The sequence below is a fragment of the Puma concolor genome, chromosome A2, assembly GCF_028749965.1.
Source record: "Puma concolor isolate L17-30 chromosome A2, mPumCon1.1.hap2, whole genome shotgun sequence".
NCBI lineage: Eukaryota > Metazoa > Chordata > Mammalia > Carnivora > Felidae > Puma > Puma concolor.
The window spans coordinates 79,015,746-79,033,273 of NC_141668.1; the positions used below are offsets into that span (position 1 = coordinate 79,015,746).

Consider the following 17,528-nt stretch of genomic DNA (forward strand, 5'->3'; position numbering starts at 1 on the left):
GCAGAATGGGAGTAAATTTTACTAACTGCCTCTCTTTATATGTCCTAGCCATCACAGGGTCTTTATCATTTCCCTAGTTTAAAAAATATGAATAATGTTCCTTTAATTCAGTTTTAGTTTTCATTGTATTAATGGGTACTAAGGCTGTGCGGTTTTGCCTGTGAAGACACCTTACATCCTCAAAAGAGGTGGCCACTTTCTCCCCTGTCTGGCCTGTGTCTGTGCCCCTAAAAGAATGACCTTCCATTCCCCCTGGCACATAGCCTGGGAGGCCGCCGGGGGGTAAGGACAGCTCTGACCTTTCTCTAGGTATTCCGTAACTTTTTGTTCCTGGGAGAAGTTGTACAGTGAAAGATGGAACGGTGTCGTGTGATAGACAAGGCCTGTCACCAACTAGGCAGTGGTTTCAGCAAGTCATTGCGTTTTGGTGCCCTCGGTTGTTAAATGAGTGGAGTGTGCACTAAGATGACCGCTATTTCCACTGGCTCTGGCATTCCGTGATTCTTAGCCCCTTTGAACTTCTTGTCTTGGTACCCTCGCATTTCTCATTTCTGGTGTAGGCTTTACTTAACCATTTATTTGCTGGTGCTGTTGCAGAGATGGAGGAAAGAGCTGCAGTGGGCCTGAGTGTTCGCTAAATGCTCAAACTAACGTGTTTCTTTTTTTTCCAAAGCCCAACCTAGTGTTAATAAAAACCTGGTCTTGGTTATGTTTCTAAGTAGAATAGTCACTGCTTTTTCATTAGTTGGATTATTGGCTCTTAGTTGTTTCTTTTGTTTAAAAAATTTTTTTTAATGTTTATTTAATTTTGACAGACAGAGCATGAGTTGGGGTGGGGGGGGGGAGGCACACAGAGAGAGGGAGACACACAATCTGAAGCAGGCTCCAGGCTCTGAGTTGTCAGCACAGAGCCTGACACGGGGTTCAAACCCACAGAGGTTGGTTAGATCATGACCTGTGAGCCAAAGTCAGATGCTTAACCGACTGAGCCACCCAGGTGCCCCAGTTGTTTCTGTTACATGTATACTAACTTTTTCCTGATTATAAGTGTAATGCACTCTTATTTTTAAAAATTTAAGCTTAAAAAAAAAAAATCCAAACATGAATATCTTTGAAACTTGAAAGACTCACCGTAATCCAAACCCCTGTTGATAATCACTAGCAGCCATTTAGTATATATTTTTCATCTTTGCTAGCCTGAAAGAGCTAAACAGGATTTCCAGATTTCTTTAATTTTCATGAGATTGAGCCTCTTTTCACATGTTCAGTGGCCATTTGTGTTTTTTCTTACATTAAAGTGTTCCTGGGGCGCCTGGGTGGCGCAGTCGGTTAAGCGTCCGACTTCAGCCAGGTCACAATCTCGCAGTCCGTGAGTTCGAGCCCCGCGTCAGGCTCTGGGCTGATGGCTCGGAGCCTGGAGCCTGTTTCTGATTCTGTGTCTCCTTCTCTCTCTGCCCCTCCCCCATTCATGCTCTGTCTCTCTCTGTCCCAAAAATAAATAAAAACGTTGAAAAAAAAATTAAAAAAAAAAATAAAGTGTTCCTATTTTAGGCCATTTTTCTGTTGGGTTGTTCATGACATTCTTGTTGACTTCTAAGAACTCCTTGCATGAAAAGGAATTATACTCCTGCATGTATTGGAAATGTTTTTCCTGCTTTGCTATTTCAGTTTCACTATGTAGTTTGTTTAGCTACCATAAAAAAGATTTAAAACTGTATGTAGTTATATTATCATTTTTTTTCTCTTCACGTCTTCAGGATTTGGAGTTGTTCTTAGGATATTCATCGTATTTTCTTTCAACATTTATTGTTTTGCTTTGATAATTAAATATTTAAAACAGCTAAAATACATTCAGGTGTAAGAAATAAGGGCTAGTGGTTTTAAACGTATGCGTCTCATCACCTGGCAGAAAGTAGCCATCTTGAGTTTGGAGCTCAGTGACCTCAGCACCCACCAAATGAGGGCTTCAGGTAGGACACAGAAAAACGTATTACAGGAGAGAGAGAGGGATTGTTCATTTGGTCATAGAAGGCTAAAATCATAATGGGCTTATTGGGAGAACTGTCTGTTGAGGTGGACCCTTTGGTAGCATGGAGATGACAAAAAGAGGAAAAGAAAATGCCTTCATCAGTGGTAGTCCAGGCCATGAGCTAGAACTTGGGGGAGCCAGGCCTGAGCATGTGGTGAACCTGTGGAAGACTTTTGAGCTGGGATGTGATTTAAGCAGAACCGCCCTTTAGAGAAAAGAATCTGGTACCAGTGTGGGAGTGGATGGTAGCGAGGATGCAGGGATCAGTTACAAGGCCAAGGCTTTAGGTTCGTTTGGGTTAGGAGATGGTATAAAACAGTTCTAGTTATAAGCAAGTAAGGAAGTCCACCAAGCAGAACATATCACTGCAATGTGGTTCCAGGCACATGGGTGATATTTTGTCAGGTATCAAAAGCACAACTGGAAAGCTAGGATCAGATTATATGCAGAGCTCTAGATAGGCCACTGTAGGTGCAGTAAGGCACAGTCATAGGATTGGATTTGGGGACAGGACCTGAAGATGAGGAGCAAGAACAAGACAGACAATACTATAATAACTCAGGCCCTGTATAACCCATTAAGATGTGCACTTGAACATGGAGAAAGCAAATGGAGAACCAGACTCAGATTCCCACAAGGTTGGCTTGATGTTCTTCGTCATTCATTGAGCTAGAGGTCCTTAAGTTACCTTTAGCTTGGTCCCTTTAAGGAGAGAATTGATCCCATGCAGGCAGTGAGGCTTAGCCTGCAAGTGAGGTCACCTGTGATGACGTGAGTCTGAGCGGGACACAAGGAAGAAAATAATTACAGTCAGCTAGTCAAGGAAAGCAGTTTAATTGCCTCCCATGGGGAGTGACCCAGCTTTTCTTTGTAGCTTTAAAAATGAGCCCTTGGTAATGTTTCTATTTATTCTTTTTCCCTTTGGTGGTGGTCATGAACTGGCCCCTGCATTCTTGCATGTTGACAGAACTCCTATATACCTGCCGGATGATGAAAATTTGGCCTTTTAATTTTGGGGAAACACTTTTATACTCCAATATTTATATTGTTCAAATTGAGTTTAACCTTTCTGTCCTTTTTAACCTTGAACACAACTTCTGTGTGTTGTAACACCTCTTTACAGTTTTCAAGCTAACCTTGATTGAAAAGCTGTTAGAGAATCTTAAAGTCATGACACATGTAATATTCACCGTGACTCCATGGCTCTAAAGATGGAGGTTATCTCCCTTTGGGGACACGCACACATGTGCACAACTTAACATTTTGTTCTTCTTTCAGACATCAGGAAATCAGATGGAGTCAGGAGAATTTGATGTGGAACTAAGTAATGAAAAGGCTGCCATAGGAATGGCCCCCAATGGCTGGACATCCCGCATATTTAGGAATTCCACCCATAAAAGCCTTAGGAATTCACGAAAGTATCAGAATGGCCTTGATGTGGAAATCAAAGAACTCGTAAGTTGCTTTTCACTTAAATTAAATCTTTTGTGATGTAGTTTGGCTGTTGAAATTCTTATCCTTGCAAGTATATTGCAGGCACAGATGATTCCTACTGTGAATTATACCCTTCCTGGAAAAAAGGAAATTGCAACTTTTAAATGTATTGGACAATGAATTGAAATCAATTCCAATTAAAAGTGGACTTCTGGTAGATCCAGATACACAGTCTGTGTTTCGATGATTAAAAAGATTCTCCATTCATCTTTGAGATCCAGAGATAAAGCTAGTCTAAAGTAAAAGGCTCCGATATTTGCATTCTGTTAACGGACAATTACCTCTCATGGCCTGGGCTGAAAAAGCCAGAATAACATCCATTTAAATAAAGTAAGACTCTGCATTTTTCTTTGACATAAAAAAGCCTTAGTGGTGAGAAACCCAAGGCTAGCATGGTCGTGGCTCTACAGTTCCCTTGGACTCAGGCTCCTTTCATCCTTATCTTCACTGTCCTTGCCTGTGACTTGCACCCATGTGACCTAAAAGGGCCCCTGAAGCTCCAGCTGTAACATCTTTATTCCCAACAGCAGGAGGAAACAGAGATTTTCCACAAGTTCCATACAATGCTTTTATTTATATCATTGGCTGTAACTTCATCCCACGGCCATACCTAGCTACAAGGGAGGGTAAGAAATTGGATCTTTTTACTGTATGCTATTACCACTCTGAATTGGATTGGAATTCTCTTACTAAAAGAAGGGGAGAATGTTCAGAAATAGCAAAAATTGTATGTTCTTTAACACTTCTCACCTGAAGACCTGTGATATCATTAATTCAAGTCAACAGAAACTTTTGTAATCGAGGGGAAATCCATTCCAAGAAAACATAGTTTATTTCAAGAGATTGTTTGAAAACACATTACTTGATAAAGGTTGAGTTTATTTTTACTCTTGTCTTAGCCTTAAGAAACTAATCGTACTGAGAGTTCGCTGCATCTGTTTTTCTCTGCCCACAACATTACTTACTGCAGAAATTACAAGGGCTCCCTTAGAGGTCTTAATCTTGGTATATTTATGAAAAGGAGAGTAACAATCATACTATTGTGAATTTGCATTATCTGAAGTAATATAAATACCCCCCATCTTTTGGCTATGGAAGTTTCCAGTTTTTTCTCATTTATCTTAAGAGCTGTGCTGCTAAGTCTTTACAGTCTGGTATTTCAGAGGACCACTTGAAGGGAAATGCACTTCCCTTGAAGAATTGCACAGAGAAGAGGGGAAGGCAGAAAATGCCACAGTCAACAAATTGTCACAAGTACCATCAGAGAGGGTTTGACAGTGTGCCCAAGGAGAGGGAGGAATTAAGTGTGATGAGAGGGACCTGGGGACACCTGTTTGTGTGTGTTGTGTTGAAGAGCAGTCTGAGTAAAGGCTCATTTATCAGGCTGGAGACCAGGTCTTAGAGATAATGCTAACTATTGGGGGGGGGGGAGGTAAAATAAAACAGAAAATGGGTGGCTTGAAAAATGAAAGCTGAGTAGAATCTACCCCTATGTTCTATGTTTCATAGAGACCCAAACATGGGGCTCTGCAGTGGCTCAGTCAGTTAAGCATCCGACTTCGGCTCAGGTCATGATCTCACGGTTCATGGGTTCAAGCCCCACCTAAGGCGCTGTGCTGACAGCTCAGAGCCTGGAGCCTGCTTCAGATTCTGTCTCTCTCTCTCTCTCTCTCTCTGCCCTCCCCCACTTGCACTCTATATCTCTCTCTCTCAAAAATAAACATTAAAACAACAAAACATAGAGTCCCAAACATGACCTATTTAAATGACCATAAGGCTCTGGGATTCCATGTGCACCTTTTCTATCTAGTTTAATTTTACAGGAGAATATTCTGATTCCAAAAGTAGTTTATATGACCTAAATCCTTCATGTTTGAGCAGACCTTGAATTTGACATTTGCTGAGAATCTGATATGGGCCAAGCACTAGGATAGTTTCTAAGGATATAAAGACATAGTCTGCGGGTGGGTGGCTCAGTTGATTAAGTGGCAGACTTCAGCCCAGGTCATTATCTCATGGTTCATGGGTTCGAGTCCAGCCCCAAGCTCTTTGCGGACAGTTCACAGTCTGGAGCCTGCTTCAGATTCTGTCTCCCTCTTTCTCTGCCACTTCCCCGCTCACAGTCTCTCTGTCTCTCAAAAAATGAATAAAAACGTTAAAAAAAGTAAAAAAAAAAAAAAGACCTAGTCTTCACCTTAAAAAAAAAAAAAACCAACATATTAAAAAACAAGGCTTGGAAATAAATAAATGGGGGAAAAATGCAAAATAAGCTAAGCTTTGAAATAGGAGAAGCCAAGGAACAGTGATAAAAGAAAAGGGGCATAATTAATTTGGTTTTGTGAGTTAGGAACACGTCACGGAAAAAGGCAGCACTGGACAGGGTTCTGGGGGTGAGGAGACCAGGTCCAGGTTCATAATGGTATCCCACATTTATAAGGACATTTATCCATCTTTTCATGGGTATTATCTCATTTAACCCCAACATCATCCCTGTGTTGAGTTGGGACAAGATTCTAGAGCATTTTGTGCCCAGGTCCTGCCTCTCCTCCCTCTGTTGGGCTAGTCACATCATGAAGACTGCTTCTTGAGTGAACAGCTCTTACCTTATGTAATCAGTGGACACTGTTAACATTTGATAACAGACCGTCTTACTCTCTAGGAGACTGGTGTGGACTGGTTATTCTCAGCACCTAGTTTGGAAGTTCTTTGAGGACAATGCTGTGTCTTTGTCTACAAACTCTGGTGGTAACTGTTGTGTTATGACCAGTTTGTCCTGATACATAGATGTGTGTGTGTGTATGTGTGTGTTACAGGATGAAAATGTGCCACCAGTGTCTTTTCTGAAGATCTTGAAGCTGAATAAAACAGAATGGCCCTACTTCGTGGTGGGAATAGCATGTGCCATTGCCAATGGGGCCCTTCAGCCGGCATTTGCAATCATGTTCTCAGAAATGCTAGCGGTAAGTTTGAAACCATCATGTAGTAGTTTGAATTAAATGCGTTCTCGGGGCACCTGGGTGCCTCAGTTAAGCATCCAACTCTGTATTTTGGCTGAAGTCATGATCTCACGGTCTGTGAGTTTGAGCCCCACACGTTGATGGTGCAGAGCCTATTTGGAATTCTGTCTCTCTACCCTTTCCCCGCTTTCATGCTTTCTCTCTCTCAAAATAAGTAAGCTTGAAAAAAAATAAAAATTAATAAAAATTAAAAATCCGTTTTTGTGCCGACCTCCCCACTGGGTCCATTTTGGAGTAAAGCAGCCTCCATTTTGGAGTAAGCTGAAGTTTTTAATTCCCCTTTGAGGAAAGACGCAAGGGAAAAGAAAAGGTAGCCTTTCAAACGATTCCAAGTTATGATACTAATGAAATTGTAAGTTATAAAATCACTAACAGAGGCTTTTAATTAGCTCTTCATTGAGGTGAAGACGGTGCTCCTTTTCCCAATTGAGGAGAGCAGGTGCAGGCTCCAGGAAGGCTGGGAGGAGGTGAAGGACAGGCTCAAGTCCCAGCCCCCAAGGACCAAGCACTGGGCACAGACCGGCCTCGCCATTTCCCGGCTGTGCATACGTGGGCTGGGTGCTGCCCTTGTCGGTCCCCAGTTCCTTCATGTATAAAGTAATCCTGCCTCACAGGCTGGCTGAGGATGGAAAGAGATGCTACAGATAACTACAAGGGGAGTGTTTAAGAGTGTCTGCCTCAGAGTGAGTATTCAAAAACTAACAGCAAGTACATCATTGTTTTAGCAATCCTTCCCTGGCCTGAAGAGTCTAAGAAAACTCATAGTATCTAATCCAACTTCCTTGGGGAACATTTAGAGAAAGTTATCAGAAACATCTAAGGCTCCATTACACCCACCATTTGTATTGCATAATCTTAGTCAACCCCTAACATTATTGCAGAGACTTTCTTGTTAAGATAAATTCTTCTTCATCATGTTATAAGTTTATTGTACTTGTGACATGGGACGTTGGTCTCCAATTAAGAGCACAAGCCAAAACAGTAGTAAATTAGAAAGGACCCTTCAAATGTTTTAAAATTAGAAAATAAAGCAATCCCTAGCTCTCTTGCAATTCAAGAGCTGTGCAGACTGTATTTCTATTTTGGGGCCTCTCCTACATGCCAAATGGTGTCCTGGGCACCAGAGATAAAGCAGAAAATAAACCAAGCCCTGCCCTCAAACAATTTACTTTCTGTTGGGACAAACACAGAACACACAAACAAAACACAAACACGTAGCGTGTCAGGGGACAGCAAGTCTTTTAAAGGCAGGGCCTGGCAGCAGGGGGCTGGAGGTGGAGGTGCTGTTTGATGTTAATTGGTCAGGAGCAGGCAGAGCCCCTGTGGGGCAGGGGTGCAGGGCTGGGGCCAGGCAGGCACCAGTTGGGGCAGAGGGAACAGCAGTGCAGAGGAAGAGGAACAAACACCAAAATGTGCAACCACACACAATCCAGATGCAGTGTTTCTTCTCATGTTAATTACCACGTGACCCTCAAGTTCTGGGAGATGGGAAGTAGCATCGTGGTCCCCAAGGGCCTGGGGAGTGGGTACGGTGAGGTTCCTGTTTCACGGGTGCAGAGTTGCAATCTGAGATGATGAAAAAGTTCTGGAGATGGGTAGTGGTGAAGGTTGCATGATACGACACAGTGAATGTATCTTATGCCTCTGAATCGTACACTTAAAAATGGTTACGATGGCAAAGTTTTTATTGTATGTATTTTACAATTTAAAATAAAACCCCATATGTTCAAAGCCCAGTTTTTAAACTGTAATGCTGAAGCCATTATTATGGGAAGAGTGAAGAGAATCATGTAATCCAAGTGGGCATTTTAAATGTTCTTTTGTAGGTTTTTGGACCAGGGGATGATGAAGTAAAGCAGTGGAAATGCAACATGTTCTCGTTGCTTTTTTTAGGTCTGGGAATTATTTCTTTTTTTACTTTCTTCCTTCAGGTAGGTACCTATGATTTCATCTTCTCGTAAGTCTACCTTCTATTAGAGAATATAAACTATTAGGTTTTATTATCTATTAATATACATTAATTATCAATTAAAACCTAATGGAACTTTTGAATCTTAAATTGAAATGAATTGCAAACATAGTCTGTGCAGCTCTTTCAGAGGGCAGTGTCCTGAGCAGGAGGAATAGAGACTTTGCTATGTTCTAAATTATATTATGTCCCAGGTTTGCCCACAGCAGACATTCATTACAAAGGAAAAAAGAGACTTGAATTCATAAGAGAACATAAGTACCAGTTAAACTCATTATAAAGTAGAAAAAAAATCAGTACACCAGTATATTCTCTTTTTTGCTATTACTTTTGGTACCGTTTCAAGCAACTTCTCTGATCTTTTCCTTCTTAACAGATGAACTCTGTGTAAGAACATCTATAATACTGCATTTATATATTGTAAAGCTGGGCAAAATGAACTAAAAAGCCTGTTCTGTTTGTACTTTTCTGCCTAGATTTACTAAATTTCTTTTGTCTCTGTAACTCAGCACCACACAGGCTTTTCCAATACAATCCAGTAAGTCAGCAAAATGAGGTTTCCTAGTCTTGTCCACTATGCTTGTCTTCTGTCATTGTTGAGCCAATGGTAAAAGTAAGCCAAGCTTTTTATTTGGAAATCATTGCCTTACTGGTAGCAACGCAGTGATGCAATCCATCCCAGGCCCTGGTGTGTTAAGGAGTGGGGATAGTTTTAGAAATGTATTTTATATACTGTGGGAACAGTGGGATGACGAATAGAACTGCAGTGCCCACATTGGCCTTGAGCGCTGTGCCGGCCGAGGAAGGAGGAGACCGCAGTAGCCCGGGCTTGGACTCCTGGGGCAGACTCATCCCCAGGTACTGATCACCTACTCTCCTGGCTTAATAAAGACTCCTGATGTGTCCTCCCAGAGCATTCTCTGCACACCTACACCAAAGCTCTGTGTACCTGGAGGTCTCACCCAGCCCAGCGGTGGACATCTGTGCTGCTCTTCCATTTGAACATGGCATAATTGAGAGAGGAATTTTCTGGCAAGGCCGCTTGAGGAGGAAGAATAGCCTAATTGTTCCCCCAATCTGAGAACAGGTGGAGCTGTGACAGAGAACCAGCAAACTCGTGTGGAACTTGATAGTACAGACCTCCTCCTTCCCTCTGCACTACACAAGACAGAATGTGTTCCTGCATGGAGTTTTGTTACTTGTGCTTCCGGTGGTTTAAAGTATCAGGAACATGCCAAAAGTTGTAATTCTATATGATACTGTGCTTACTGAGATGCCCTTGAAAGTTGGGGAAAGGAAACACGTTTAGAATGTTTCAGAAGCCAGGGGTGTCTGCGTGGCTCAGTCGGTTAAGCATCTGACTATTGATTCCAGCTCAGGCCACTTTCTCACAGTTTATGGGTTCTAGTCCCATGTCGGACTCCATACTGACAGTGCGGAACCTGCTTGGGATTCTCTATCTCTCCCTCTCTGCCACTCCCCTGCTCACGTGCTTGCGTGCTTTCTCTCTTTCAAAAATAAATTATTAAAAAAAATTTTTTTAAAGAATGTTTCAGAAGCCATAACTGGACATTTGTAAGGTTTTTGGTCTCAGGATTCTTTTGTATGTTAATGATTGGGCAAGTACATGAATTTGAAATTCGGACTTGGAATTAATGTTTGGTCATAGACTTTTGTTACCTGAATAGTGGACTAATGTATGTGTAATGTAAAAACTAATATGAGTATACCCACTTGGGTCAAATACTACCGATCATCAAAAGGGACAACAGCTTTTTTTTTTTTTTTTTTTTTTTAACCAGGGCTTCACTTTGGGGAAAGCTGGTGAGATCCTCACCACAAGGCTTCGGTTAATGGCTTTTAAAGCAATGCTAAGACAGGTAGGTGTGTGCACTGGAGAATGCCTTCTGCTCAGATTTCTTAAATTCACAGCCTCTTTCTGTCGTTTGGGTGTGTGTAGTTCATGACCATGCCCACCTACCCCATCCATGCTTTCTTGCAGGGACTGGGCAGGGCCCTACCAGTTGTCCTGGTCTTTCAATATCCAAAGACTTTTCAGGAATTTCATGGGAGTATGCTTAATTTAGGTAGCTTTTTGAGCTTATTTTGTAACTGTCTCTATCCATATGTATACTGTCATTTTTAAGGACCTGTATCTCTTCTCTGGATTCTATGCAGGCCCAAGCTAGGAATCTGAGACCCCAAGATATCTTGAAACAAAGGAGAAGGTGGTTAGTAGGATTCATGTGCCACAACTGACTGTGCTAACTATACATTTTCCCAAATGTTGGTAACTGAGTTTCGGTTTTGTCTTGAGCTCTGTTTTCATATTAATTCACGTGTTGATTCACTCAGTCATTACCAACTATGAGCCCCTGTGCTATTAGCCGGGACTATAAAATGCATTATGTGCCCTCTTGAGAAGTCCACAGTCTTAGTGCAGGACATATGGGGAAATGTGCTTATATGAATTCTCTGTTTTTATGGAGGAGGCTTAAGAGAGAGGGCCAGAATATTATCCATGCACTTGACAGGAAGTGATTATATCCGTGCTCACAAAAAAGCCCATAGCAGGTATCCTATTTAGAGCAGGTCTGAGTTGAGCAACGTTTTTTGCAGTATCTTTTCAGTGTTGCTATGTGGGGAAGATGATTTGCTGTGAAACTCACATGCTATGGATGAGTGTAGGCTGCGGTTAAAATCTTATCTAACATACACTTTTTCAATTTTTGGTTAAAGAAACCAAACCAAACAAAACACGGTGAGGAAGCAGGGCTGATTTTCTCCTGCTTAGGAGTTACAGGAGCTGTGTTGAGCACCACTCCATCCCATCTATGCAGTACATCACCTCAGCAGGGAGGAGGTGTCTGCAGTGCATGGGGTAAGGATGGGGTGGTGAAATGTGCCCACCTGTGCCCACCCCCTCAGGTGCAGCTGACGGGGAACACAGCTGCAGCTAGAGAAGCCCTACCCCACTCCCGGCCCCCAGATCAGCTGTGCTCTCCCGGCCACAGCAGGGCAGCCTGGAGCAGGGGTCCTAATGGACCCCAAGGGTGCGTGTTCCTGTCAGGGACCGCAGCTCCGCACTGCATGTCCACTCTCCCCTGACTCCGGGGCCACATTAGGTATGGGTATTTCCAGCATTGAAGGTTTTGGAGGTTTCATCTACTTTTCTTGGCTCGTTTTAATTTGGAACTAATTTAAAGGTGTGCTTTGTGCCACAGGACATGAGCTGGTTTGATGATCATAAAAACAGTACCGGTGCCCTTTCTACAAGACTTGCAACTGATGCCTCCCAGGTCCAAGGAGTATGTAGACTGCATTCTACTCTTTTTCTTTACTGTGGTTTTGAATACAAATATGGCATAGCTGCATCGGTGATGCAGCTGGAAATAACAGAAAACTCAAACCTAAACAATAAAGAGGAAAGTTGGACTTCAGGGTTGATTGATCCATTGACTCAAAGCCGTCATGAAGGACATGTGTGCCCTCTGTGTGTATGTGTGTGTAGTAGTTCTGTGTGTGCGTGTGCCCTCTGTGTGTTGTATGTTCTGTGTGTGTGTGTGCCCTCTGTATGTGTGTGATTTTGTGTGTGGCTCTGTGTGTGTGACTCTGAGTGGCTTTCAGTCCTCCAAGATGGCTTTATCCTAACGCTCCTTTCCTCGTGGTGGTAAGATGGTTGCCAGCGACAAACAGGAGGGTCCAGTGAGAGAGCGCCCACCTGTACCTCAACCACCAAACAACCACCTTCCCTTAAATCTAATTAAGGCTAATTTGGGTTATCTGCCCAACCCTTAGCGATAACTGTCTCTGGGGACGGCCGCATCTCCTTGGTGTAGGTCCCTACCCTTGGAGCTGAGGGCTTTTTCTTTGAAGCTTCCTGCTCCTACACAATGCAGAAGCAGTGGGAGAGCCACCTGCCACGTCCCGAACACCAGCCCTCCTTTTCTGAGCCTACACACAGTAATTCATCCGATGTATGCTTTCTAGTGGGTAGTCTGTTAGGACACGTACACTTCGTAACAGATGGTTTCTTGAGGTATATCAATTCCCCTCTTACACATTTGCAGCAAAGCGTTCTCCAAATGACCAGAGTATGCTGGGGTTTTCTCTCTAAATGTTGCTTTTGTGCAAGAGTGCCTATGCCCCACATCCTATCCCCAGGGCAGAGCAGCTGATGGCCTGGTTCTGTAAGGCTGAATCCAGGTGGGAAGGACAGGAATGAGAATGGAGGGGCATGACCAAAAAAAGAACTGCAGAGCCTCATGAGTTAGGCACAGGTGTTGTGGGTTCATTGCAATGAAAGGGAGCAAATGTAAGCCAGACCCACAACCCTCTCCTCATTCTGAACTGGAAGCCTGCGGGGTTTGCAGCTTAAAACACAGCTCCCTCTTTTCTTTTGCTCTTCCAGGCCACGGGGACCAGGCTGGCTTTAATCGCACAGAATGCAGCTAACCTTGGAACTGGTATCGTCATATCGTTTATCTACGGTTGGCAATTGACCCTTTTGCTATTATCAGTTGTTCCAATTATTGCTTTATCAGGAATCGTTGAAATGAAAATGTTGGCCGGAAATGCCAAAAGAGATAAAAAAGAACTGGAAACTGCTGGAAAGGTGGGTCAAATAAGGCTTCAGTTAGTGTAAGTATTGTTTTTAGACATGTATTTTATTTGAGTTATTCCAACATGCATGTTTTGATAATTAAATGTGCTTGATACAAGTGAATAACTGTCAACACTGCATGAAGAAGTTTATCTGTAATAATGCCTATAATCTGACAGTGGGATCGTTAATATAAGGGTCTTAGCCTGTAGAAAAGCACTTTATGTGTGGTTCTTATAAAGAATTTCTGAATATCTGAAGTCTGTTTTGCCTTTTACTTCATAACCTGATGCCATTGTTGAAATAAATATCACCCCTATTTTACACAGGAGGAGTCCTTAGGGCAGAGAGCGTAAGCGCATTGTTTAAGTTAGTAATTTGCTGTTGCATAGGGGAGCAGTCTTTTCTTCTTGACTGTGATTTCTATAATTAAGGTGGGTGGCCACCAGATGGCAGTAATGCTTTGATTTGTGCTTCCAACTATCCTGGCAATTGGGCAAATATTTACTTGGGCCCTTGCTATGTACCAATTACTGTGTTTATGCACCAACTCATCACATTCTTAGAGTAATTCTATGAAGCAGGCACTAACGTTATCCCGATTTTATAAATGAGGAACTTGAGAAACTACATAAAGGGGTTGGCTGGGATTCAAGTTCTGGTCTAATTTCAAAGCCCTTTAGTGTGTGGTCCCTATGTATTGAAATGTGTCTAAATCTACATCTAAACATTTTACTCACATGTATATGCTTTTAAATATTTAAATATAGATTATAGCCAGGAATATTTTTATTTATGTCAGTATTATCCTCTATTGAAAGATGAGGAGGGGAAACATATAATGAGTAGAAATTGTGATCTAGTTTCTACAGCACCACACTTTACACAGCCCTTTCAACCATGTTACTGCGACTGGCTTTCACTCTGGTTATGCGAGGGGGGTAAATAGTATGGCCATGTTACAGGGAAGAAAGTATTCAGAGGGTCAGTGACTTGTTCCAGATGTATGTCACCTAAGGTATGAGATTAAAATTCCCTGCAAGCATGTTTGCACTAACCCACTAATGTCCAAGGAAACCATTTCTGTTTGTCTCTTAACCCACATCAGCTGTAGCTCAGTGTCATGTTGACATCACCCCTGGGTCTCCTTCAGAATGCTTCATTCTTCAGCCCACATCCTCTTCTGGAACCACTAGGACATTTTATAGTTCTGAGACTTGAGAAGCCCTGGGTGTTCAAAGTGCTTGAAGATTCTCTTGGCTGCTGGCTGTGTATATTTTAAGGCATCACCTCCTGGACTTGTGTTTGGCACAACTAACTGCTGAAAAAACTCTGTAGTTTTTATTTCCCTTTTCCCCGAATCCTGTTTCTTCCACATTTCAGAAGGGAAAATTGTCAGTAGGTAGAATGAAGGTCAAGTTTTCTTAGACTAGTTACATGAAAGAAAACATCTCGAATCTAGTTAAGATAATAGTTTTCACTCTATTGAAAATGACTAGGAACACTGAAAGGTATCAGGAGGAGGGCAGTTAGAAATGACCTTATGGCAAATGAAAGATAACCTCTTGGATTATTAGTCTCCGTCTTGGTAGTCACTGTGTATGATACAGGAGAAGATCCCCAACTTCTCTGTTCCTCACTTTATACTTTAATGAACTGAGAAATTTGATCCAATAATGTCCCTTCTTTCTTCCAGCTAATACTCTCATTCTAGGAACCAGAGAATAACCTGGAATGTCCAGTCTGAAATTATTTTTAATAACCAGTTAAACCTAATAAGGTTTTTTTTAATTTTTTTTTTCAACGTTTATTTATTTTTGGGACAGAGAGAGACAGAGCATGAACGGGGGAGGGGCAGAGAGAGAGGGAGACACAGAATCGGAAACAGGCTCCAGGCTCCGAGCCATCAGCCCAGAGCCCGACGCGGGGCTCGAACTCACGGACCGCGAGATCGTGACCTGGCTGAAGTCGGACGCTTAACAGACTGCGCCACCCAGGCGCCCCAATAAGGTTTTTTTTTTAAATATAATGTGAGTGGGGCATCTGGGGGGGTCTGTCGGTTGAGCATCAGACTCTTGATTTCTATGCAGGTAATGATCTCGTGGTTGTGGGACTGAGTCCTGTGTCAGGCTCCGCACTAAACATAGAGCCTGCTTAAGATTCTCTCTCCCTCTCCATCTGCCCCTAGCTCTCTCTCTCAAAAAAACAAAAAACAAAAAAAACAAGAACTGTGTGTGTATATATTTATAATGTGAGAAACTAGAAATTTTAGATGTTGTTAGCAATGAGTTTGTTTACTTAGTTAACTCTTAACACAGAATGAGGGTTAGAAAAAAGGTCCTGGAACACCCCCGCCCCCCATCCCCATCACAGTTTTTTGGTTGTGGGTTGTTTTTGTTTGTTTTTTTTTTTTCCCCCACAAAAATAAAAGCTCTTACTAACCTGGGTATAGATTAATCATGGCTAAGTACATCAGGATTTGGGATCCATTTCCATTTTCATTTTTCAAAAAGGGCTTGGTAATGAGGATGTTGACTCTTTGGCTGGTAAAGAGGTGGGGAGAGGCTGCATTTAATCCTCCTGACAAGGGCCCTGCCTAATGACTGAAATTATAACCCCGCTGAACCAAGCCTAGCCCATGACCAGAAAATCAAGAGGTGAGTGTGAAGTCATTAACAACTAGCTTCTCCTTGTGTAAATTACAAAGCAGGGCAAGCAGTAAGCATGACGGGTTACGAATGCAGACACGGAATTCTTGTCTACTTTTCAACTCTGGAGCCTCAGCAAGTTAGTGACTTCTCTGTGCCCCAGTTCCCACATCTACAAAAAGAGGAAAATACTGATCTCACAGGGTTGGCGTGAGGCTAAGTGGGAGCCTGTCAGTTAAGTGAAGGAATACCTGGCACATAGCAAAAGCTCACAAAGCAAGTATTCTCTAATCTGGCTATCATTACCATTAGATTTTTCATTTCTAATTAAAGATAAAAGGTCATTCAGCCTAAAATATCAAATATCTTGCTTTCATCTGGTTGCAGAGAACTGATGTAAAAATCTTAAATCTGATCAAACAAAAACATAAACTCTTATGCTCTTTGTGTTAATAGTTTAGATGAGCCGCCTGTGGAACTATGCTTTATTTGTTTTCAAATGTTTCTTTGTTTTTGAGAGAGAGAGAGAGAGAGAGAGCAGGAGGAGGAGGGGCAGACAGAGAGGGAGACAGAGGATCTGAAGCAGGCTCTGCACTGACAGCAGAGAGCCCAATAGAGGACTCAGACTCAGGAACCGTGAGATTGTAACCTGAGTCCAGGTCAGACCCTTAGACCCTTAACGGGCTAAGCCACCCAGGTGTCCTTGGAACTATGCTTTAAACTAAGTCACAGACCATTAACATTAGTCAAGGGTGGTTTGGCTATAAAAGTCAAAAAACTGCTTTGACTGGCTTGGGTAGAAAGGGTTTTGAGATAAAGAGGGAAGTTCGGGGGATACAGATGGATTATATTACTGTAAAATCACCACCAGGTCCTCTGTTAGAGCCACAAGCTCCATGGTGTCTGAGTCTCTTTACACCTTTGTTCCCTTCCTCCCCTGCTGAATATTCAGACCAGCTTCCTCCACATACCCAGTGTGGCCCCCCCACATGGAGACCTTCATCTCTGAATCCACAGGACATCCTGGGTCAAGCAGTGGCCTCCAAGTCTAGTAAACCTATCCATCTGGTGTCTGTCCCTAGTTTAAGCAGGGACTTAAGGCAGAGTTATGTTGTTTACAATCGGGATCTTCGTTCCAGTTGTGAGTGACCAGTTTCTCTAGGGATATGTGCATGGAGGAAATGACCGGCCCCTTCAGTGGGCCCTTATAAATTCCATAGCGTAATGCTAGGACCCTCTCTTTTAGGGCCCTACCCTGTAAAGAAAGCAAAGCCACAAAAGGCTGTGACTAAAACCAGTCAAGTAACTGACTGCTGGCAGGGCTGCAAATAAAAACCGGTTTCTGGTGTCGAGACCAGTATGTTTGCTCTAAGCTTGTCAGTCTCCCTGGACATCTGAAGACTTGCCCACCAAGTCTTACAAGATTTGCTTTTAAGATGTCCAGTTTTGTCACAGAGTTCATCTTGAAGAACACCTTATGCCATTGCTGTCAAAACTGAAGAAATTAAAAACCTGTCAACAAAATGTTGAGGATTCTTTTGACAGAGCCCTAAAGTGTATATTTTTCATTATCCAAAAATGAAAGCCCCACTTCTCATCAAGATCTGTTCTATGTTACAGATTGCAACGGAAGCAATAGAAAATATTAGGACAGTTGTGTCCTTAACCCAGGAAAGAAAATTTGAGTCGATGTACGTTGAAAAATTGTATGGAGCTTACAGGTAATGAGCATATGTGATTGTTGCTAAGAAACTACTGCTTTGCTGAG

At 42.5% G+C, this 17,528-nt stretch overlaps 1 protein-coding gene across 1 annotated transcript in view; it reads left to right on the forward strand.

The window, feature by feature from the left end:
• The window catches only part of ABCB4 (ATP binding cassette subfamily B member 4), a 72,138-nt gene that overhangs the window by 42,769 nt on the left and 11,841 nt on the right, over positions 1 to 17,528 (forward strand). The window contains exons 16-22 of the mRNA XM_025929634.2: positions 3,308 to 3,484; positions 6,337 to 6,483; positions 8,367 to 8,471; positions 10,312 to 10,389; positions 11,734 to 11,817; positions 12,921 to 13,124; positions 17,381 to 17,481. Of these exons, the coding sequence (XP_025785419.1) occupies positions 3,308 to 3,484; positions 6,337 to 6,483; positions 8,367 to 8,471; positions 10,312 to 10,389; positions 11,734 to 11,817; positions 12,921 to 13,124; positions 17,381 to 17,481 (896 nt within the window). The remainder of the gene's footprint in view (positions 1 to 3,307; positions 3,485 to 6,336; positions 6,484 to 8,366; positions 8,472 to 10,311; positions 10,390 to 11,733; positions 11,818 to 12,920; positions 13,125 to 17,380; positions 17,482 to 17,528) is intronic.